General features: G+C 41.4%; 1 protein-coding gene across 2 annotated transcripts in view; it reads right to left on the bottom strand.

Annotated features, from left to right (window-relative positions):
- Positions 1 to 19,169, bottom strand: part of RELA (RELA proto-oncogene, NF-kB subunit) — a 49,976-nt gene extending 30,807 nt beyond the window's left edge. For both annotated transcript variants that reach the window (XM_075325649.1, XM_075325650.1), the window contains exon 1: positions 19,003 to 19,169. In XM_075325649.1, the coding sequence (XP_075181764.1) occupies positions 19,003 to 19,009 (7 nt within the window). In that variant the 5' untranslated portion in view covers positions 19,010 to 19,169. The remainder of the gene's footprint in view (positions 1 to 19,002) is intronic.
- Positions 19,170 to 26,398: the final 7,229 nt, after the last annotated feature.

Below are 26,398 nucleotides of genomic sequence, written 5' to 3'. Positions count from 1 at the left end.
GAGAAATGTATTTAGAAAATCGGATGTCACTAGGATGGTGTGAGTGCTGTCCCGTGACATCCGATTTTTTACACGCTGCCATAGACTTGCATTGGAGAAACTCGCAGTAGAAACTCGCAAAAAAGCAGCATGCTGCGATTTTTTTCTCGGTCCGATTTGGACTGAGAAAAAAAAAAATCGCAGATGAGAGCTGAATCATTCACTAACATGTGTCCGATTCCAATGCGAGATTTTCTCGCATTACTCTACTGCGAGAAACTCGCAAGTGAGAAGCAGCCCTTAAGAGGAGACTTTGTGCAGCAGGCCTTCATGGTAAAATAGCTGCTAGGAAACCACTGCTAAGGACAGGCAACAAGCGGAAGAGACTTGTTTGGGCTAGAGAACACAAGGAATGGACATTAGACCAGTGGAAATCTGTGCTTTGGTCTGATGAGTCCAAATTTGAGATCTTTGGATCCAACCACCGTGTCTTTGTAGAAAAGATGAACGGATGGACTCTACATGGCCGGTTCCCACCGTGAAGCATGGAGGAGGAGGTGTGATGGTGTGGGGGGGTTTGCTGGTGACACTGTTGGGGATTTTTTCAAAATTGAAGGCATACAGAACCAGCATGGCTACCACAGCATCTTGCAGCGGCGTGCTATTCCATCCGGTTTGCATTTAGTTGGACCATCATTTATTTTTCAACAGGACAATGACCCCAAACACACCTCCAGGCTGTGTAAGGGCTATTTGACTAAGAAGGAGAGTGATGGGGCGCTACACCAGATGACCTGGCCTCCACAGTCACCAGACCTGAACCCAATCGAGATGGTTTGCGGTGAGCTGGACCACAGAGTGAAGGCAAAAGGTCCAACAAGTGCTAAGCATCTCTGGGAACTCCTTCATGACTGTTGGAAGACCATTTCCGGTGACTACCTCTTGAAGCTCATCAAGAGAATGCGAAGAGTGTTCAAAGCAGTAATCAAAGCAAAAGGTGGCTACTTTGAAGAACCTAGAATATAAGACACATTTTCAGTTGTTTCACACTTTAAGTATTTCATTCCACATGTGTTAATTCATAGTTTTGATGCCTTCAATGTGAATCTACAATTTGTAGAGTTATGAAAATAAAGAAAACTCTTTGAATGAGGAGCTGTGTCCAAACTTTTGGTCTGTACCACACACACACACATAGATTATATAAACTTTTTACACATATAAAGTAAAAAAAAGCGTAAGAAAAAAAAAAAAGATATGCAAAAAGTCATGTATATTAGATTTATCTTTATATTACCATAAAAAGATTAATATATTCATTTTTATTATGGAATGTTCATATTTCTTAACCACACGTGTGTGTGTATATATATATATATATATCTCATCTTTATTATGCAATGTAATTATTTTTTAACTTTATATTGGAAAGTATATATAGTATAATAGTATTATATTATATATATATATAATATAATATACTATACTATTATACTATATATACACTTTCCAATATAAAGTTAAAAAATAATAACATTGCATGATATATATATATATATATCATGCAATGTTATTATTTTTTAACTTTATATTGGAAAGTGTATATATAGTATAATAGTATAGTATAATGTATGTATGTATGTATGTATGTATGTATGTATGTATGTATGTATGTATGTATGTATGTATGTATGTATGTATGTATGTATGTATATATATATATATATATATATATATATATATATATATATATATATATATATATATATATATATATATATATATATATATATATATATATATATATATATATATATATATATATATATACAAATAAGAAAGCCGCGGAGACACCATCACGTGTTTCTCAACGCTGGCAGGAAACTAGCCAGGTCTTTCGCCGGGAAGGAACAACCACGGGAAGGGCAGTCTCCAGTCAAGGAGACCACCTATACCAAACATGGTATCCATCCACAGACAGCCGTTTCGGGGTATTTGCCCCTCATCAGTGTGGAGTAGGAATCTGGCTAGTGGGGGCAATGCCTAGTAAAAGACTACTTAAGCAAGCATTGTTGACCTTAGGGAGATCAACATATCCACTGCGGAGACACCATCACGTGTTTCTCAACGCAGTGATTCTAGAGCATTGCCCCCTGGGAAGTATGCAAATAAGAAAGCCGCGGAGACACCATCACGTGTTTCTCAACGCTGCCAGGAAACTAGCCAGGTCTTTCACCGGGAAGGAACAACCACGGGAAGGGCAGTCTCCAGTCAAGGAGACCACCTATACCAAACATGGTATCCATCCACAGACAGCTGTTTCGGGGTATTTGCCCCTCATCAGTGTGGAGTAGGAATCTGGCTAGTGGGGGCAATGCCTAGTAAAAGACTACTTAAGCTTGACTGGAGACTGCCCTTCCCGTGGTTGTTCCTTCCCGGTGAAAGACCTGGCTAGTTTCCTGCCAGCGTTGAGACACACCTGATGGTGTCTCCGCGGCTTTCTTATTTGCATACTTCCCAGGGGGCAATGCTCTAGAATCACTGCGTTGAGAAACACGTGATGGTGTCTCCGCAGTGGATATGTTGATCTCCCTAAGGTCAACAATGCTTGTATATATATAATAAAGGATCGGCTAACAGAGGCGATAAAAAAAAAAAAAAAAAAAACTACAAAAAAAACAAAAACAGAAAAGTGATTTCGGCAGAGTGCAGGATTTCCAGCTCAAATCAAAAAGACACATTGATTCCTGCTATATTCGGCTATGTGCAGTCAAAAAAGGGTTAATAATTGCCTTGGAGAAGAGTCACTTCTAAATACCATATATGCGGAAACAGTTCTTGAAAAGTTTATATAACACTGGCAGCTATAGAGTATGAATATGTATCGGGATTACCTAGGGATTATATATTTGCCAATATTTACATATACTCTTGAGATGTAAATTTGTGAAAGGGTTTTTCCCATCTTCATAGATGGAGACGAGTAGTGCTTGTATATATACGCATCTTTGCAATTTACTGTTTATTCAAATTCTGCAGGAGTTTACACTTTTTTTTTTTTTTTTTAGAGCTTATTTCCTAGGAGACCGACCACCGTTGCACTAAGGGTATGTGCGCACGTTGCTTTTTAGCTGCTTTTTACCTGCTTTTTTGCTGCTTTTTCTTCTGCGCTGTTTAATGCCAAAATGGATGTGTTCTTCTATTCAAGCAAAGTCTATGGGAATTTGGGTTTCTTGTTCACACTATGTTGTTCAAAATGCTGCCTTTTTGTGGCAGAACTTTGGTCAAAAACTCAGCTTTTCAAAGAAGCAACATGTCAATTGTTTTTGCCATTTGGGTTTTGCACTGCAAAGCTGAGTTTTTGACCAAAGTTCTGCCACAAAAAGGCAGCATTTTGAACAACATAGTGTGAACAAGAAACCCAAATTCCCATAGACTTTGCTTGAATAGAAGAACACATCCATTTTGGCATTAAACAGCGCAGAAGAAAAAGCAGCAAAAAAGCAGGTAAAAAGCAACGTGCGCACATACCCTAACACTGCCGTGGATTAGGAGCTCACAGGCAGCTTTCAAGCAGACAAGCTCAATTGAAAGGAACTTGTAAGCACGGGGCATGTTGAGCTACCGCTGGGAAAAAAAACCCCAGTGGTGGTCAGTTACCTAGGCAATGAGCTGTAAACAGAAGAAAAGTATTAAATATCTCATAAAGGGTTATACATTAAATAAATGATTAAAGTGCAAAAAAATAAGAATTTAAAAAAAAAAAAAAAAAGCTCGTTTTTGCAAGCACAAACCAACAATTCAAAACATGAACGAGGGAATAATCCTCTAAGTGGCTGCAGACTGCTGCCATTCTCCATTTTTAGAGCAGAACATGCGTGTCATGTCTCCGGCTCCTTGTTTGTGCTGTTCTTTGGTTTCTAAGAATGTGAATCTTAACAATAGTGTCTTAGGTGCTTTTGCTATCCCAAGGCTTGTTGTGACTAGATACAGCTTGTACAAATAATTATGTCCATTGTTACAGAATATTGCTGAATCATGCACAAATAGGGAGTTAATAATTTAACTACAATTTGGATGATACAAACGTGACGAGATTTAAAAAAAATCAACTTAATGTCAAACAATTGAATAATAATCTACGTTCTTCAGGTAAAAGCTAAATGTATAAAGTGTTCTAAATCGAAAAAAAAAATGCAATTTTCCAGATTTAAATTATTATATATACAGTCATATGAAAAAGTTTGGGCACCCCTATTAATGTTAACCTTTTTTCTTTATAACAATTTGGGTTTTTGCAGCAGCTATTGCAACCTCAATTCTGCATCAAATCTATCCGATCGTGTGCACAGACTCTTGAATTTAGCCCTGTCTCATTGTTTAACTCCCTTTTCCTAGTTCTGATTTTCTCACCCGCAAGCCTTCCCTTTCAGCAATTGAGAACTAAAAAGAGGGAAAAAAAATAAAATAAAATAAAAAAAAAAAGTAGTGAAGATTGAGTGAAAAATTTGGAATGAAAAGTAGAAGAAAATGAATAAATGGAAAATATGGTCTAATTATCCTCCATGTTCTCCTTTAGTTTTATTGGTATGCGTGGAGATCTATTGCCAAATATTCCATCACTTTCTGATGTTGAAAGAGAATGTTCCACAGGGGTCATTTGGGATTTTTATTTTTTACTATCTATACTACCGGGTTAATAATAACTAACTGTTGTTAACAAAATAGAATGTATTAACAAAAATGTATTCTGTACACAAAAAAAAAAAACACACAAAACAAATAGATATAAATGTAATTATTAAAAAGGCAAAAACTAAGCTAATAGAAGCATTTCACGTCATATATTTCAACACCACAGATATTCCACACAGATTTAACTAAATTGGCCAAGTAATGTGCTCCGTCTGCCTCTTTCCCCCGTCTGTCCGTCTCTCTCTGTTTCTTTTCCCATCCGTCTTTCTAGGTCTGTCTCTTTCCTTGTCTCGCTCTCTAGCTGTCCGTCTCTCTCTCTGTGTCCGTCTCTCTCTCTGTGTCCGTCTCTCTCTCTCTGTGTCCGTCTCTCTCTCTCTCTGTGTCCGTCTCTCTCTCTCTCTGTGTCCGTCTCTCTCTCTCTCTGTGTCCGTCTCTCTCTCTCTGTGTCCGTCTCTCTCTCTCTGTGTCCGTCTCTCTCTCTGTGTCCGTCTCTCTCTCTGTGTCCGTCTCTCTCTCTCTGTGTCCGTCTCTCTCTCTCTGTGTCCGTCTCTCTCTCTCTGTGTCCGTCTCTCTCTCTCTCTGTGTCCGTCTCTCTCTCTCTGTGTCCGTCTCTCTCTCTCTGTGTCCGTCTCTCTCTCTCTGTGTCCGTCTCTCTCTCTCTGTGTCCGTCTCTCTCTCTCTGTGTCCGTCTCTCTCTCTGTGTCCGTCTCTCTCTCTGTGTCCGTCTCTCTCTCTGTGTCCGTCTCTCTCTCTGTGTCCGTCTCTCTCTCTGTGTCCGTCTCTCTCTCTGTGTCCGTCTCTCTGTCTTTCTGTCTCTCTCTATCCGTCTCCCCACCGACATCTTATTACCTCACATATAAGCTTCTTATACTATGAATGTCTTTTGTTCCTATAGCAACCACTCACAGCTCCTACTAATAACCTGTAGTTCCAGGCTCCATTTATTTTAATGGAGGCATGTTTTTTGGAGCGTAACTGTAAAGCGCGGGGTTACATTTTCCTGTCGAAACAGTCTACGACATTCCCTGGGTCACATGAGGCGTCTGTGCAAAATTTCGTGATTGTAAATGCGACGGTGCGGATACACTTTTCGTTTCACTTTTTCCCCATTATGTAGATAGGGGCAAAATTGATTGTTAAAATTAGAAGGTGTGGGGTTAAAATTTCACCTCACAACATATAGGCTATGTTGTTCTCGGGGTCCAGACGTGCGAGTGTGCACAATCTTGTGGCTGTAGCTGCGACGGTGCAGATGCCAATCCCGGACACACACACATTTATATATTAGATTTCTTGCAAGGACCATGAAGTGTATTTCTTTTCTTGCCAAAAAAAATTGTCCATTAAAGGATCTTCTCATACTTCAAACCCCAGTGAAATATTCTGGAAAAAATTGACCTTGTTGCCATCAGATATAAGCATTTTCTTAGCCCAGTAGGTTATTTTTCTACTAAAAAAGGCTTTTCAGTCAAATATATTCAAAATTTATTGTATATTCTAAAAGTGAGTACACCCCTCACATTTTTGTAACTTATCTTTTCATGGGACAATACTGAAGATCTGACCCTGTGATACAAGGTACAGTGTCAGTGTGCAGCTTGTATAACAGGGTAAGTTTGGTGTCCTCTAAATAACTCAGCACACAGCCATTAATCGCTAAACTGCTGGCAACAAAAGTGAGTACACCCCTAAGTAAAAATGTGACCAAAAAGTTCATATTTTGTGTGGCCACCATTATTTTCAAGCACTGCCTTAATTCTCTTGTACATGGAGGTCACTAGAGCTGAATCCTCTTCCATCCTCCATGACGACATCACGGAGCTGGTTGATGTTAGAGACCTTGGTCTCCCTTCACCTTCCATTTGAGCAGGCTCCACAGATGCTCAGTAGGGTTTAGGTCTGGAGACGCTCAGCCGCACCTTTACCCCCAGTTTCTTCAGCAAACCAGTGGTCATCTTGGAGGCGTGTTTGGGGTCGTTATATTGGAATATGAAGGAAGGGGACAATGCTTTGCTTCAGTATGTCACAACAGAGGTGGTCATTCATGGTTCCCTCAATGAACTGTAGCTCCCCACAGCCGGTAGCACTCATGCAGCCCCAAAGCATGACACTTCACCACCATGCTTGACTATAGACAGGACACACGTGTCTTTGTTCTCCTCACTTGGTTGCCACCACACACACACACACACACACACACACACACACACACACACACACACACACACACACACTATCTGAACCAAAGTTTTCATCAGACCACAGGACGGATCCAGTAATGCAGTCCTTAGTCTGCTTGTCTTCAGCAAACTATTGTCCACGGCACGCCCGATATGCATCTTCTTTACTGGAAGAACAGCTTAAGATAAGTATCCAAAATGTCAATGACGAACATTTCAGCCCATCCTTGGACCTTCTTCAAAGCCTGTGTCAAGTAGCATTGGCATATACCTACTGCCTCCAGCACTACAACTGAACCTCATGGGAGGTTGACCCTTGATCCCTGTATTGAAAGGAACATAGGGAATCAAAACCTCTCCTCCGACCCCAGTAGGATCTTCCAAATAACCATGCTGGCTTAGACCTGAAAGAAAATGTATTGGGCATCAAAAATAGAAAATATGACCGAATTACAGGCAAGACCAGCTTTCCTTTTTTTAATGTCCTCCTCCTGAAAGATAGTATGGTCTTCCAAAGAAAATATCTTCTATACAAAATCAGTGAGCCATCAGGAGGGTCCTGATATCCACAACCTCAGTTATGGTCCTAGAAGATGTCAGAGTTTTAATATAGTGTTGCTGATTTTTTTATTTATTTATTTATTTTTTTTACAGGTTTTCCTCCAGCTTACGTTGAAGAAACAAATATTTGATAGAGATTAGAGAGATAAAATGTAAACATATGTGTATATATATTTTCCATATTTTTTTTTAAAACATATACGTGTGTGTGTATAATTTATTTTTTCAAACATACATATACACTAAAAAGAATGATATATATATATATTTTCTAAACATGTGCATTAATATTATATATATATATGTGTAATATATACACACTATATATGTATAATATATTACACATTATATATATTATATACACACTATATTACTAATATATATATATTGTACATCAATATATTATATAAATATATTATACATATATATATGTGTGTGTGTGTGTGTGTGTGTGTGTGTGTGTGTGTGTGTGTGTGTGTGTGTGTGTGTGTGTGTGTGTGGTATATTATACATATAGTGTGTGACTGTGTGTGTGTGGTATATTATACATATAGTGTGTGACTGTGTGTGTGTGGTATATTATACATATAGTGTGTGACTGTGTGTGTGGTATATTATACATATAGTGTGTGACTGTGTGTGTGTGTGGTATATTATACATATAGTGTGTGACTGTGTGTGTGTGTGGTATATTATACATATAGTGTGTGTATATATATATATATATATATATATATATATATATATATATATATATATATATATATAATGTATGCACACATAGGTTTAAAAAAAATATATATGTATATATAGATTAAATATATTCTATATATTTTTTTAAACATATATGTGTGTAATTATATATACATACATATATATATATATATATATATATATATATATATATATATATATATATATATATATATAATTACACACATATATGTTTAAAAAAATATATAGAATATATTTAATCTATATATACATATATATTTTTTTAAACCTATATGTGCATATATATATATATATATATATATATATATGCACATATAGGTTTAAAAAAATATATATGTATATATAGATTAAATATATTCTATATATTTTTTTAAACATATATGTGTGTAATTATATATATATATATATATATATATATATATATATGTATGTATATATAATTACACACATATATGTTTAAAAAAATATATAGAATATATTTAATCTATATATACATATATATTTTTTTAAACCTATATGTGCATATATATATATATATATATATATAAATTTAAATATATAGATGCCTTCAGAGTTAATTGCAGCCCTTAGAGTCCCTTGTCCAATTACTTTTGGTCCCTTGAAAAAGAGGAGGCTATGCATTACAGAGCTATGATTCCTAAACCCTTTCTCCGATTTGGATGTGAAAACTCTCATATTGCAGCTGGGAGTGTGCACTTTCAGCCCATATTATATATATATAATTGTATTTCTGAACATGTTTTTGTAAACAGCTAAAATAACAAAACTTGTGTCACTGTCCAAATATTTCTGGACCTAACTGTGTGTATATATATATGTATATATTATATATATAGTTTTAGAAAGGCCAATTTGATATATATATTTAATCTAACATATATATATATATATATATATATATATATATATATATATATATATATATATATACACACATATATACACATATATATATATATATACACACACACACACATATATATATGTTAGATTAAATATATATATCAAATTGGCCTTTCTAAAACTTGTATGTACGGCTCGATCACGCCACCCACACTTGGAAGTATTTCCCCCACCTTTGATTATAAGAGGAAAACACTTTTCAATTCTTATTTGTCTAAGGAGGACGGCTTCTGATCCCAGGTGGCAAGAATCCACGTTCATGTTGTCTTGAATTACTTCAGGACACTGATTTAACACAGACGCTCAATTCATTTCTGAAAACATTCAGCAAGCAACGCTTTTAATACAGTGCAGTGAAAATTTGTTTGGTGGATCCTACATCCATGGGCTTTGTGAGAAATAAAAAAAAAACAAAAATAAATAAAAAAAAATATCAGATTACCATACTTCCATCAAATGTAGCCCATGTGGATGGATGCACGGAAGAGTTCCAGCAGGGTGATGCTCCCAGAGAACAGTTGATTGGGTAGGAAAGAAAAATCCAGAAATCCAGTCCCTAAGGAAAATCCCCAAAATATATTTAAAAATCCATTTATCTAACATCAATTAAAATCCAAGGTAGTGGCAATAAAACTGAGAAGAATACATGTAACTTACGCATTTCTAACACTAAAAGAATTGGTCCTTATTCATTTTTAAGGTCTGAAACACGCAAGCTTACACACATTCTTGGATTTTAATTGATCTTCCATAAATGGATTTTTAACAATTATTTTTGGGATTTTCCTTGGTTGCTGAATTTTTCTTTTCTTCCCAAATCAACCATTCTCTGGGAGCACCGTCCTGGAACTCTTCCACACATCCATCCACATATCCTACATTTGATGGCTGGATGGTAATCTGAAAATTTTTACTTTTTTTACTTTTTCTTTTCTCACAAAATAACATTTCAGCTTACTGTACTGCCTTCAAATTTAGCCCATGTGGATGGATGCGCGGAAGAGTTCCAGAACAGTTGATTAGGAAGAAAAGAGAAATCCAGCAACCAAGGAAAATCCAAAAAATATGGTTAAAGATCAATTAAAATCCAAGGCAGTGGCAATAAAATTGAGGATACATGTAACCTTACGCATTTCAGACCTTAAAAAAAAAGGAAAAAAAAAAAAAGGACCGATTAAGGTCTGATACGCGCAAGTTACATGCATCCTTCTCAATTTTATTGCCACTATCTTAAATTTTAATTGATCTTCAATTAATAGATTTTTAACCATATTTTTGGGATTTTCATTGGGCGCTGGATTTTTCCTTCTATGGGCTCATTGTTTTCACAAGGAAAAACATTTTCCCGGTTCTTCCTCAATGCTGTATGAGGGGTTACAATGAGTAAAACCGGCCTAAACAGAAAATATTTGGGAGTCTTTTTGAACAATTCTGTAAGGGTATATACTGTCATGACTTTCCATATTACTGGCCTAATTTGCTTCAGCAAGAGAAACTGAAATACATTAGTCTTCATTACATGAAAATTACACCACTGACAAAAAAAAGCTATAAGCTGGAGTAATTTTGTTTTCCTTGAAGAAATCTTGACAGCTGAATGACCACCTTAGATTATTGAGAAGGAAAAGAGTGAAATTCTATTCTATTGATGGCATAATGTAAGCTAAGTCCTCACCTAAGGCCGGGGCCACACGGGGGACTACTGCGATCCTCGCATGACACTCGGCTCACGCTGGCAGTACAGCAGGAGCCGAGTGTCATGCGAGTGTCACTGCGACTGAGGTCCGATCATGCGATCGGGCCACAGCTGTGGGGGGACGGGCCGCGGCGCTGAGGGACCGGGGGTGGTGAATTTATCTCCCTCTCTCCTCCGTAGCCGGCTATTGCCATTCTCGCCCTGCACTCGTGGTACACCGGTGTACTGCGAGTGCAGTGCGATTTGTCTCTTGCCCCATAGACTTGAATGGGTGCGAGAGAATCTAGGATCGAATCGAACCCGCAGTATGCTGCGATTGTTTTCTCGGTCCAATTACGACTCAGAAAATAAATCGCTCATGCGCGCTGACACACAGGCTAATATTGGTCCGAGTCGAATGCGATGTTTTATCGCACTCCCCTCGCTCCGATTTTCATACCATGTGTCTTAGGCCTAATAAGGGTAATGGTCTCCCTCCAAAAAAAAAAAAAAAATGGTGAAACTTCATTTATCTTTCTTCTACCTTGGGGTTAAGGGTTTGATGTTGAGATTAAATTATTTTCCAGTGTAATATCACAGATTAGATTCACACCAGCGCTGTCGGCACCAGAATTTCCGGCGCTTACGTGACATTGTGAACGCTGCCGCCAATCAGTGACCACTAAGAGGCTACGGTTCTCACATATTTCTCGGATATCTGCGTTTTGTCTATGAGAAGTGTGAATAAAGCAGCTAATTATCAGCCACTGGTCGTTATGCCAAAAGTCACGTAACCGCCAGGAGACCTGGTGCCGAAATTACTGAAAAGGCACCACTATGGGTGTTGGGCATCCTATAATGTTACATAGAGGAATACAGTTTATAAAAGAAGGGGTTTTTGGTGAAATGGACAACCCCTTTAAGCATACACAACCTTCCTTTTCCTCCCCCTTGGGATTATTCCCACACTTGGCCTTTTCTTATATAACGATTTTGTAGTACGTGAGGTCAAAAACATTGGTTCCTTTTCTTCCTCTTGAAACTCCTTTTTCTTTTTAGCCATTTTTTTCCCCAACATTTTGACTCCTGACCAAAAAATAATTTAAACAACCTCCTATAGTGAGGAACAATGCGCTGCCTCCTATATGTTGACTGGTCTGGAGGCCAAAAGGTTGTGACGACGCGATAATGTGAGTTTACCGAACAGAAGGGAAAAAAACCCCAAACCAATAGTTCCGTTGCGGCTTCCCTATAGAATTGGTAGATTGGAGATGTCACAAACCACATTTCTTGCATCAGGACACCCCCCCCCCCCTTTTTCGCCCTGACCACCAGGTCTCCCAAAATCACCTTCATGGGCGGTTATAACGCACTTAGCTCAGGAGACGATCGATCACGTTATGTCTTCTGTTACGAGATTTGTTCCCTTTTCAAAGATGTGGGAAATTGACCTAAAACACAAATTTTTACCCCTTTTTTGGGGGAATAACGTAGGGCTCTGTTCAGGAATACAGAGACATTTTTCCCCTCTTCTCTAATCAATAGTGATTTATTTCTCATGAATTTCGGGTAACAGAACCCATGAGATCAGGTTGACGAGAAGGAACTGGAATTCGTAGAGTGGGAACTGGTACCGGTCAACAAAGTACATTTTTATGTTTCTTGTCAGGACCTTGTTAAAATAGATTCTTTAAAAGAAATAAAACATAAAATTGTATAAAAATAAAAAACAATATCCACTTTTGCTTGCCTCCAAACGAGCCTAAACGAAACAAAAATTAGAACAATGTGCATGTTTGATCCACTTATGAACATGTCACAATTTCTTTGCTTATACTTTCAATTAATAGTTCCGGCTCACATTGTCTCATCACCGTGCATTGTAATATTCCTGGAAATGTATGAATAAATTCACACATGGGAGTTACTAGTTGTGAACATGTCTAACACTGTCAAGTTCCTTGTTGTCAGTCTCGGAATTTTTTTTAGACCCAACCCTTTAGCAAGTGAATATAGGTAATAAATACATCACCTGTCAATTACTGAATTTCCACGAAGTATAAGGGTATGTGCGCACGTTGCTTTTTACCTGCTTTTTACCTGCTTTTTTGCTGCTTTTTCTTCTGCGCTGTTTAATGCCAAAATGGATGTGTTCTTCTATTCAAGCAAAGTCTATGGGAATTTGGGTTTCTTGTTCACACTATGTTGTTCAAAATGCTGCCTTTTTGTGGCAGAACGTTGGTCAAAAACTCAGCTTTGCAGTGCAAAACCCAAATGGCAAAAACAATTGACATGTTGCTTCTTTGAAAAGCTGAGTTTTTGACCAAAGTTCTGCCACAAAAAGGCAGCATTTTGAACAACATAGTGTGAACAAGAAACCCAAATTCCCATAGACTTTGCTTGAATAGAAGAACACATCCATTTTGGCATTAAACAGCGCAGAAGAAAAAGCAGCAAAAAAGCAGGTAAAAAGCAGGTAAAAAGCAACGTGCGCACATACCCTAAAAGTGGATCAGTATAAGGTAGTGTTATAAGAATAAATGATCTAGAGTCTATTATGTTTTTTAAAGGCCGTCCATACACTGTGGTGGGGAGGAAACACGCGGTGCATAGCTTCAATCTGAGGTATATAAATAAATGCTATGGAACGATAGAAATTCTGTGGGGTTCCTACAAAAATTGGTAAGTTTAATGCTGCTTATTAGTCCTATGTGATCGTCCCAACACGCCAGTCGTCTTCAAGATGTTGTGAAGTAACAAGTAAGGCTGCTTTCACACCTCCGGTTTCTGCAATGCGGCACACTCCGGCACTTTGCAGGAAAATCGCAACCGTTTTTTTTTGCTGCCGGTTGCGTTTTTTCTGCATAGACTTTAATTAGTGCCGCATTGTGCCGCGTGGCCTTGCGTTCCATCCGGTTTTTGCCGCATGCGGCAGATTTAGCCGATGCGGCGGCCGGATGGAACGTTGCCTAGCCCTTTTTTTCGTGCGGCAAAAAAAAACAAAAACGCATCGCGCCGCATTCGGCCGATGCGGCGCATTTTTCAATGCATGCCTATGGCGGCCGGATGCGGCGCGATGCGGCAAAAACCGCATCCGGCCGCCGCATGCGGTTTTTGCCACTGCGCATGCTCAGTAGCATGCCGCAAGCGGCAAAAACCGGACGGGCCGCAAGGGAAAAACTTATGCAAAGGATGCGGTGTTTTCACCGCATCCGTTGCATAGCTTGCACAGCCGGATTGAGCCGCACTGCTCAAACCGGATGTGTGAAAGCAGCCTAACCCAGCATGCAATGACAGTCTGTCGCATTAGGCCATGCTGAGAGTTGTAGTGTCCACAGCAGTGTTAGGACTCATTCAGAATTCTGTGATTTTTTTATATATAAACTATAAAAAAAGTAGTCTGAGTATCATCAGCGTGTGAGTGGTTACCATCATTCTTTGCGCTTGTATACAAGACCGATTTTCTCATGAGCGCTACCTGTGGTTTTCGTTGGATTTTGATCTGTGTGTCAATCAAAATCAGCAAAGGAAATCTATAGATCCATAAAAAAAAATTAAAAATATCCAACCATACTCCAACATTAGAGACTGATTTTCATAGACCAGATAAGGCGGAGAAGTTTTGTTTTTTCACCTCTCAATGTCCAAGAAAAACGGATGACATGCTGATCAGAGTAATTGGACCATTATTTTTCAGTCCTATATGGAGAAAACTTTCTTTGTAACCTACTCTTTCAGAGGCCTCTTTCACACGTCAGTGATTCTGGGCCGTTTGTGCTTTTTTTTAAACGTACCAGAATCACTGACATACGCAGACCCATTATAATGAATGGGTCTGCTCACACGTCAGTGATTTTTCACTGCACGTGTCTCTGTGCAGCGTACCCGCGTGTGCGTGTTTGCCGCACGGAGACATGTCCATTTTTTTCTGGCATCACTGATGTCCCACGGACCACGCAGTGGTGTGATCCGTGAAACACGTGCCAGAAAAAAATGTGCATGTCAAATAATAAACATTGTAACTCACCCGGCGTCCAGCGATGTCCTCTGCAGCCCGTTCTCCCTGCTCCTTCTGTGCCGGCTCATTACTGTCGCGCATATTCATTATGCGCGACACAGCCGACCCGGAAGCAGCTGCTGCGGGGGTCAGCACCGGCCGGATGCTGCACCGCGGGAGCGATCAGCACCATGGACAGCGGGAGCGCGCACAGGTGAGTTGATTTCTAAGTGCAATCACGGGCCACGGAAAACGGAGCCGGGATTGCACTTAGACAACCCACGTGTGCTGTAATTCACGGCACACGGAGGGACATGTGCGTGGTTTACACGCCAGTGAAAAACGTCTGTATTTTTCACTGACGTGTGAAACGGGCCTTACCTGGAGAGCCACATTCAGCCCCTAGAAATGGTCGCAAGCCACATCCAGGCCCCCTCCCTACAATCCGAGCCAACCATTACCAGTATGAAGGCAGCCAAAACTTCCCTATGGAAAGCACAAAGAACCCTTGAGCCCCTTCCCATATTGCCAGTATAATTACATCTATCAGTGTCCACCTTACCCTCATTTGGTATTCTTGTATCACGCACAACATCCACACTGTCGCATCCAACTCCCCTTTAAATATCATCCTAATATTTATTTCTCTCCTCCACCCCCCCCCCCCAAGTATATGCTCATACAGATCTGCTGTGCAGCGCTAATCATTGGGGCTCACTCACATTTGCATATAAATTGGCAGTTTTATCCTTTAGCACTCTTCAGTGGTATACTATGGAGCAGTGCCCACCACCGCTCCTTTTCTTGCCATGATTGGCAGCGCATCTTGGCTCACGCGCACCCATACAAGTCTATGGGTGCGAGTGAAGCATCAGACTATTTGGATGTCATCCAAGTGCAGTGTGATATATATACATAGACAATGGAGAAATTATGGTCTTCAATCTTCTCCACACCTGGGATCTGATGCTCGCATGCGACTAAAATGGGATCACAGTAAATGACACTCAGCTTAGACTCGGAGCAAAGTGTCATTAACATAATCGGCACGATTCTCTCGCATTGGATGCTATACACCAGTGTGACCCCCGCCTAAAAGTCACCATCTGCAGAGCTCCTCTTCATACCTGTCTGAGAATTTGGTGCATTAGCACCTAATCTAGCAGAAAGCTGCAATCCACACATTGTAGACACACGTTGAGGCACATGTTGGGGTAACGTCTCTCCTTTTGGAGTGCGACATGCCGGTGTAAAACTTTGAACCATGCAATGCTCCAATGGCAAATTAAGGGGAATCTATCACCAGATTTGTCCCCTATAAATTGTGGCCACCACCAGTGAGCCCTTATATACAGTATTCTGGAATGCTGTTTATAAGTGCCCAGGCAGCTCTGTATAAAGAAAAAAAAAAAAAAAAACCCTTTTATTATAGTTACCTGTGGCGTGGTCCGGTCCGATGTCTGTCGCTGATCTCGGTCCGGCACCTTCTTACTTCCATCCATCGCCATCCTCCTTCCCTGCTCCATGTAGATGACATGTTCTACGTCATACAAGCAGTATCCTCCGTTTTTTTTATTTTTTTATATAGCGCTAACATATTCCGAAGTGCTTTACATTCATACACTGTCCCCATTGGGGCTCACAATGTAAAGTCCCTATCAGTATGTCTTTGGAATGTGGGAGAAAACAGGAGGAAACCCACGCAAACACGGGGAGAACATACAAACTCCTTGCAGATGGTGTCCTTGGTGGGATTCGAACCCAGGTCCCCAGCGCTGCAAGACTGCAGTGCTAACCACTGAGCCACCCGTTGCACTCCTGCATACTTTTCTCTGCCCAGCTGAGGGCAGATCAAAGTATTGTAGTGCGCATGCGTGGGCAGTCTTGACCTTTCTCCGCTCCTGTGCATTAGAGTACTTTGCCCTCAGCAGTGCAGAGAGAAGTGCGCATGCGCAGGAGCACAATGGAGGACTCTGTGTGGATGACGTAGGACGCATCATCCACACAGTGCAGGGAAGGAGGATGGTGATCACAAGAAGAGAAGACAGGAGATGCTGGAACAAGACCAGCGGCACCCATCAGACTGGACTATCCTGCAGATATATCTATCTATATAATATTTATTATATATCTAACAAAAACCTATTGTTATACGGGCACTCATACAGTATTCTAGGATATTGTGTATAAGGGCTTACTGGTAGTGGTCACAGTTTATGTGGGGCATATCTGGTGACAGGTTCCCCGTAAAGATGCACATTGTAACATCAATCACAAACAGAACACGGATCATACTCTAATTCCATTTGTGTGCTGCACGTGATGTTAACGGACCCATAGACTTGTGTGGGTAATTTTGATTCCTGACGATGATCAAAAATGGACGTGTCTTTTTTATGCTGTCCTTAAAACAAATAACACACACACTATGAACATGTTAACACCCTATAGATTATTAGATGCTGTTAAAGGAAACCTGTCACCAGATTTGGGCTGCAGCCACCACCAGTGAGCCCTTATATACGGTATGTTAGAATGCTGTATATAAGAGCCGAGGCCGCTGTGTAGAACGTAAAAATCACTTTATAATACTTACCTAAATGGTCTCTGTGGTGGAGTTGGGCCATATGGGCGTCTCGTTCGGCCATCTTTGTCGTCCTTCTTCTGAAGCCGGTGTGCATGACGTGTACTACGCCGGCATTGAGGTCCTGCGCAGGCCTGCTTGGGACCGGTGAGTGCGTATGACGTACGACACATCATGCACACCAACTTCAGAAAAACGACAAAGATGGCCGAAAGAGGAGGCGCTGGTACCGGAGATGCCCATATGGCCCAACTCCACCGCAGCGCGACCGTTTTAGGTAAGTATTATAAAATGATTTTTACGTTCTACACAGCGTCCTGGGCTCTTATATACAGGATTCTAACATGCTGTATATAAGAGCCCACTGGTGGTGGCCGCAGCTTATAGGCCCCAAATCTGGTGACGGGTTCCCTTTAATGTTTGCCTATTACTTTAAAAATAAAAATTATTGGAAGACATTTGTAGATTAGAGTGAAGAAAAAAAAACAACAGAGAAATCTTGCTCAAAACAGGGTATAGATTTAGAGACCAAGATGGCAGATAGAGGAAACTTAACTCCCCCCCCATATATATATATATATATATATATATATATATATATATATATATATATATATATATATATATATATAATATATGTGTGTGTGGGTGTGTGTTATATATAAATACACACACACACACACTATATATGTATAATATATTACACACACACACACGTGTGTGTGTTATATACGATAATATATTATACATATATATGTATATTTATATATAAACACGTGTGTGTAATATATTTTACATATATAGTGTGTGTGTGTGTGTATATATATATATTATATATATATATATATATATATATATATATATATATATATATATATATATATATATATATATATATATATATATAATATGTGTGTGTGTGTTTTTTATACATGTGTACATTATATATGTAAATATACATTATATATGTGTAGTATATTATACATATATGTGTAGTATATTATACATATAGTGTGTGACTATATATATATATATATATATATATATAGTCACACACTATATGTATAATATACTACACATATATAATGTATAATATACTACACATATATAATGTATATTTACATATATAATGTACACATGTATAAAAAACACACATATTATATATATATATATATATATATATATATTATAGATACACATACACACACATATATACATACACACACACAATATATTACACATATATATGTACGTACGTATATATATCATACATAGATTCCACCTAATATTTAGTAGATAAAGGATACAAATATTTACAAACCATTACACCTTAGAATTTGTACATAAAATAATTTACGAAATGTTCTGCCCATCAACACAATGTTTAGTAAATATAAGAGGCATTTGCATGTCTGCTGCTGCTCACACTTCTGCTGGGGGAGGGGCATTGGAGACAGTTTTGCTGTTTGTTTCTTATTTGCAACATTGATCCAACAACTTGTATCACTTCTACAACCAAACACAACAGAACAGACACTACACACAAACCATAGGTGCAATCAGGTCACTTCCCCCCCCAAATACTTCTAAACTACACAGAAAGCCCCCACAGTAGGCCCAGCCCCAGGGATGGTGCCCGACACAGGCTGCCACTTCCTCGCTCCCCCCTTACCGTCCATATTTAGTGGCTTCAGCCCTTCCAGGCCGGATTTTGAGCGGAGCCGTTCACGTCCTGCAATTAACAGCTCTAGTTATTGAAATCAATTCTTCTCCTTCCACTTCACTTCAGCTTCTTTCACCCCACGCCCCCCTCTAACACGAGAAATGGCAGACAATCCCTTGCAGCTCTGCGGAAATACCCGAGTGACGTCATTGATGGAACGCCCTGATTACTGCGCCTGCTCTCGTCCTCGGCCGGAGCCAATCAGCTGCCCGGACGCCGCATTCCCTCACTGATTGATTCGAACAAAGTACGCGGTGTGCGGGAAGTCGCCAGGGACGGAGGGAAAACTAACACTCGTTTCCGAAACGTAAAAATAAAAAAAAAAAATGTTTGTTCCTTTCTCGTTTTAAAAAAACTGATCTCGGTGACGCGATGTTTTGGTGGCCATGTTTGGTGAGAGCAGGAGGAGAACTGGAGTTACCAGGCAGTTTGTGCACGATCAGTACAAATTACACAAGAAGAAAAAAGATATACCAAAAAATGGGATCACCAACACGGTATTAGAATCATAGAAAAATATTTTTATTCATTACTGAAAAAATTGTGCGGACAGATCATGGCCCCAGGGCACAAGGGCACACATACAAACAATTAAAAACATTTAAAACCCAGAATTGGCATGGTTCCCCAGCACGCCAACCTCAAATATGTGAATACAATGGTATATATAAAGTACCTCTAGTATTAAACAACTAACCCTCTATACAATAAAGTTAGTACAAATGGACCCACTGGTGTAAAAAATAAAGTACTTCACAGAATCAGAAGGGGGGGGGGGGTTTAAGGCTATGTGCGCACGTTGCGTCGGAGTACCTGCAGTTTATTCTGCACGTTTTCCTTCCCTTGGTTTTTGACCAAATGGCTTTTGGCCATTTTTTAGCGCTAAAAACGCATGCGTATTTACCGCGTTTTTAGTGCGTTTTCAGCGCTTTTTACCTGCGTTTTCACCTGCGTTTCTGCAGATGCGTTTTGTAGATCAAGACACTGAGAAGTAAAGTTGAAATAGTCAAAAAGAATGAAAAAAGAGAAAAAAAGTATAAAATTAACTTTTAATAAAACTATACGGAAAATTATCAATTTAAATGAAATAATAGTGGTTATGCACATTTTAACAGAAAAATAAGTACAGTTTATTATTTTTTAGCATTTAAATTTTCGGTTCTTGTGTGTGTGTAAAGGAACATTAGAACACTTTAATTTGTGGTCAGAAAAGCATGCGTTTTTGGACCCAAAAACGCAGTGGAAAAGCAGGTAAAAAGCATGAAAAACGCAGGAATTGTGATTTTGGTTGCGTTTTGCCATTTCTCATTGACTCTAATGTTAAGGAAACGCTGCAGAAATGGCAACAACAACTGACATGCTGCTTCTTTTTCAGCATGGTTTTTGACCCAAAATATGCAAATTAAACGCTGCAGAAAAAAAAGCAAAGTGCAGACAGGATTTCAGCTTTTCCCAAAGACTTTGCTGGAAAACAAAAAACGCATGCGTTTTAGCGCAAAAACGCTGCCTCTAAAAACGCTGCAGAAATGCGGGAAAAACGCAACGTGCGAACATAGCCTAAGCGGTAAATATAGATCACAAATAACACCAAAATATGCATAAATAAATCTGCCCAGAGGACAATAAACCCCACGCCGAGTACCCGCAATGTTAGGTCAAGATAGGGTAGAGATGTAGATATCCGCAAATGTAGCTGATTTGTATCATAAAGAAAAGGATATTACATATATCAAGCATGGGGTAACTCAAGTGTAGATACAAACATTTGAGTCATCCAATTCATGATAAAAAAATATTTTTTTGGTGGTTATGTCATGGACGATGACAAATAATTAGACCAAAGACTGCAGATGCCAGTGCAAAATCAGCAGTACATGCTAGGGAGATGCAGATCCCGGTAGTAAAGGAGCGACCTGCAATAAATCATACTCACACCTAGCAACAATACCAAGGGGAGGAAAAGAGGAGGAGTACTCTCTCTCCCCTGAGGAAGCCACACGCCAGTGGCGATATGCGTGGGGTCGCACGCCTCCTCTGCTATACCTCCTCTTTCCCTCCCCTTGTTATTGTTGCTAGGTGTGAGTATGATTTATTGTCGTACGTGCGATAGTGTGATCGCTGCCGTAGTGAACATTATCACTACGGTAGCGTCACACGCACATACCTGCTCTGCGATGTCGCTCTGCCGGCAAACCGCCTCCTTTCACAGCGACGTCACACGGCAGCCGTCCAATAGAAGCGGAGGGGTGGAGAGGAGGGGGACGTAACATCCCGCCCACCTCCTTCCTTCCGCATTGGCGGTGGAGGCAGGTAAGGAGATGTTCCTCGCTCCTGCGGTGTCACACACAGCGATGTGTGGTGCAGAAGGAACGACAAACAGCATCGCTGAAAATAAAGAAAACGATTTTTTGATTCAGGACGATCTCTCCGCGGCAAACGATTTTGACCACTTTTGCGATCATTTAAGGTCGCTCATAAGTGTCACACACTGCGATATCGTTAATGACGCCGGATGTGCGTCACAAACACCGTGACCCTGACGATAATTCATTAACGATATCGTAGCGTGTAAAGCCCTTTTAATGCGGGTGTCAGACGGTACGATATATCGTGCGATCGTACGAGCAATCGTACCCGCCCCCGACGTTTGTTGCCCGTGTTGCACAAAGTCGTTAACCCCAAGTCACACGTACTTACCTCCCGGGCGACCTCGCTGTGGGCGGCGAACATCCACTTCCTGAAGGGGGAGGGGCGTTCGGCGTCACAGCGACGTCACACGGCAGCCGCTCAATAGAAGCGGAGGGGCGGAGATGAGCGGGACGTAAACATTCCACCCACCTCTTTCCTTCTGCATTGCCGGCGGGACGCAGGTAAGTTGTGTTTGTCGTTCCTGGGGTGTCACACGGTGCGATGTGTGCTGCCTCGAAAACGATGAACAACCGGAGCATAGAAGAAGAAACGACTTTTTGAAAATGGGCGACGTGTCAACGAGCAACGATAAGGTGAGTATTTTTGCTCGTTCACCGTCACTCGTAGCTGTCACACGGTACGATATATCAAACGATGTCGGATGTGCGTCACGACGTGACCCCGACAACATATCGCCCGATATATCGTAGCGTGTGACGCCGACATTAGAGTGTCCCTTTCTGACAATCAGGGCCGGTCCCTGTGGTCAGACCCCCAACAATTACTAAGTTTATACCTATCTTGTGAATAGATGATCACTTGTTTACATCCCAAAACTCACTGAAGAACTGAAGAATACTCACGTGCTTTTACAACCTGTGACATTGAAATTGCCCTTGCTGAAACTAAAATTAACAAAGCTCCCGGCTCTGATGGGATCCATCCTGAATTTCTCAAAAACTGTGGACCTTATGCGAAAAAATGGATGGCAAAGTTCTTCTCAGATATTATGGAGAATGCTCAAGTCCCTAGTAAATTAAAACATGCCAAAATAATTGCATTGTTAAAACCTGGGAAGCCTGAAGATAATCCATCAAGCTATAGACCCATTGCCTTGTTGAGTTGCTTATATAAGCTCTTAGAACGCTTAATATATAACAAGATCAGTCTAAAGATTTTCGACTCAATACCTATAGAGCAAGCCGGCTTCAGACCTGCTCGAAACTGTAGTGACCAAGTCTTAGCTTTGACAACTCTCATTGAAGCTGAATTCCAGAAGAACAAGAAAGTTTCAGTGGCGTTTATCGATCTCTCTGCTGCATATGATACTGTGTGGAGGGAAGGACTTTTATATAAATTTCTGAAGGTGATTCCATGTAAGAAAATGATGTACCTCTTGAACAATATGATTGCAAATCGAACTTTTCATCTTATTATGGGCGATTCAACCAGTTGTAAGAAATCTTTAAACAACGGACTGGCCCAGGGATCAGTGCTGGCACCTCTCCTGTTTGCCCTATACCTCGCTGATATTCCTAAAACAGTGTCACGGAAATTTGGATATGCCGATGACTGGGCACTTGCTATGGTAAGCAAAACGATGGAGGAAGCAGAGGACGTTCTTACAAAAGATCTTAGTGTAATGGGAAAGTACTTCCGACAATGGAGATTAAAACCTAACCCATCAAAAACGGAAGTTTGTTGCTTTCATTTACACAATGCAAGTGCCAAGACTGAACTTAAAGTACAATTTGAAGGCCAATCTGTTAAACACAATTTCAATCCTAAGTACTTAGGTGTAACCCTTGATAGAAGTCTAACTTTTAAATCCCATCTGGATAAATTGGCACAGAAACTGAAAGCACGTAATAATATTATTCAGAGGGGCGTGGCCTGGACATGGAGGGATAGAGACGTGAAGTGTCTTTGCTCCTGCCCTGACCCGGGCATTTATAACACCAGGGCAACAAAAACGGAGATTTGAGCAGCGGATGGGCAACAGGAGGAGGGGAGGAGGCCCCCGACATACTTTTAAAACACCGGCCACCACAACGCGGGATATCAGGAGCTATCTGAGGGATCCGGAGCGGGCAGCCCCTGAGCACAAGATGGCGGACGCAGCGAGGCATACGAGAAGCGGCCGCTCCCTGGGCGCAGCCGCGGCGGTGGCAGTGGCGGCGGAGGACCCGGAGGATGCAGCTGACGCCCGGGCTCCGGCTGCGGACACAGGCGGCAATGAAGAGCGGGCACAGGTCAGTGAGGGGCAGGCCGGAGCGGCACCTAGAGCGGCTCCTCAGGCGGGAAGGCAAAATGGCGCCGAGGCCCAGAACGCCGGCGGGACAGTGACGGAAAACTCAGTCTGCACCCAGGCGGCACTTACCATGAATGGAGCGAGGGGGGAGGGCAGTGATGCGGGGGGGTCCATGATGTTGGAGGATTCATCTGGCCCCACTTCCACTGGAGGATCGCCAGCTACTCTGGGTCTGGAGACTCGGAGGGGGGAGGGAAGGAGGGCTGCCTCACCCGACCACTGTGCTGCTGCAGGCACGGAGCTGTGCGTCTTCCCTGTGCAGATGGGAACCGCTGGGACTGTGTTCTTTGGAGGGAGCCCCCCTGCAAGCCTGTGTTTCTCAGCTGATACATTTAATAGTGCTGCTCAAGAGGCCGGGCACCCTGGCACCAGCGGGGGAATAGGCCACACAGATCATCAGCCTTTGCTCCAGATGTGGAGGGTGTTAGAGGGCCTCAGTAGTCACATCAAAAATATCCCTACAAAAGCTGATATGGACTCATATGTAACTAGATTGGAAAGCTCCTATCGCGCAGAGCTCTCAGGCCTGAGAGACGAAGTACAGCAGATGGGGGAAAGAGTGGGGGCTGTTGAAGCTGCAGCACAATCCCTATCACTTAAAATAACAGAGCAAGATTCCCGCATTTCTTCCCATAATGCTCACTTTCAGTATCTGACTGACCTCATTGACGATATTGAAAACCGCAACCGACGAAACAATATAAGGGTCCGTGGCTTGCCGGAATCGATTGAATCTGTGGATTTGGACAAAACCCTACGCCACATTTTTAATGCTCTGTTACAAGTCCCACTAGACTCTCCCCTGGAGCTGGACCGATCACATAGAGCTTTGGGTCCCCGCTCTCAGGACCCGGACCGTCCTAGGGATGTCATCTGCAAGGTACACAGATACCAACTCAAGGACGCCATAATGGGGCGGGCCCGCTCGGCAGAGAATCTAAGACACCAGGGACGGAGGATACAACTTTTGCCTGATCTCTCCAGATGGACACTCCAGAAAAGGAGGGCATTACGCCCGCTCCTGGACTCGCTGCGCCAACGGAATATCCCGTACACGTGGGGGTTCCCTTTTCGCCTGCGGGTACGGCAGGCGGGCAGGGTGCACGTATTGAGCCACCCGGTGGGGGTTCCAGCGTTTACAGCGGCCTTACGGATTCCGGAGGTGATCATCACAGACTGGCCGTGTTTGCCCCCCGGGGGACCAGGGGGCGTCCACCCTGCGGCGGTCTGGGAGAGGAGGAGAAACCAGGAAGAAGTGCCCGAAGGTCGTGGCTGAGGTCGGACATTCACAAGGAGGCGAAGATTTATGAAGGTTTATAAGGCGTATAAGTCATATTACTGCAGAGATGTGGTTTGATTTTTCTCATTACAGGTTAACACACTATTGACAGTTAATGTTATATTGCATTACCAAGGATGGGTTGGAGGGGCCTCCTTTTGCCTTTTGTCTAAAGGTTGGGGCCTGAGTGTGCGTCGTCGTGGGGATGGTGAGAACATCTTAATTGGCCGCCAGGCCCCCGCGAGGAACACACTCGGTGCTAAAGTTAAAGGCTGAAGGGCGGCGTAACTTTAAAATGAAGGTTGCTGATATAAGTTGTTAAAATAATATGCTCTGGGTCGGGCGGAGCTGCCTTCCGTGTGCAGTCCGCTTCTCTATTGGGGTTGTTGCACTTGGCTGGCCTAGGTGCAGCTTTATATAGTTCTACCCCATTAACTCCGTCAGGTTTGGCGGTACGCTTTAGCCCTTTCTTGGTGCTGAAGTATTTTCTGTGCTAATTGTTCTAATTCTCCTTCTAACTCTTCTTATTTTACTTCCTCTTCTCTCTCCTCTTCTTTTCATTTTTTTTTTTTTTTTTTTTTGTCTTTCTCTGTTTTTCCTACAACCTTCCCCAACTTCCCTATTATCCTTTCTCCAAACACAGGTGATTGTTTGGACCCTAGGTGCGGAACCATGGCGGAACTAAAATTCGGCTCTTTGAATGTGAAGGGACTTAATACTCCCCAAAAAAGGACCCAAATTCTTTATGATATGCACAAGCAGAGGGTGCACATTCTGCTTCTCCAAGAAACTCATTATAAAACTGGTTGTGTCCCCAACATGAAAAATCGCTACTATCCGACCTGGTACCATGGTACTAACGCAGACTCTAGATCCAGGGGGGTGTCTGTTGCCTTGCATAAATCATTGAGTCACTCCTTGATAGACATGAAGTTGGACCCAGAAGGCAGATACGTTATGGTTAAATTGAGAATCTCAGGTAATGTGTTCACGGTTGCGGGTTGGTATTCGCCCAATGTAGATCAGTCAAAAGCGGGACGGGGATTTCTCAGAACCCTTACAGAATTTTCAGAGGGAGTGATTATCTTGGGGGGAGACTTTAATATGCCCCTAGACCCACAGGTGGATACTTCAACTGGCCGAAGCGCGATTCCCTTATCCCACTTACGGTCCTTTAAACGGGAGGTGCATCAGGTTCAATTGACGGACGTGTGGCGGGTATTAAACCCCTCGGGAAGGGATTATACCTTTTACTCAAACCCACACGGCTCATATAGCCGTATTGATTTTTTTTTAGTAAGTCAACACGTCCTCACATGGCACCCAGTTGCTGAGATCGGAAGCGT

This window comes from Anomaloglossus baeobatrachus, chromosome 10 (assembly GCF_048569485.1).
Source record: "Anomaloglossus baeobatrachus isolate aAnoBae1 chromosome 10, aAnoBae1.hap1, whole genome shotgun sequence".
Classification (NCBI taxonomy): domain Eukaryota; kingdom Metazoa; phylum Chordata; class Amphibia; order Anura; family Aromobatidae; genus Anomaloglossus; species Anomaloglossus baeobatrachus.
The sequence above is the reverse complement of the archived record's forward strand: the minus strand, read 5'-3'. Positions and strand labels throughout refer to the sequence as shown.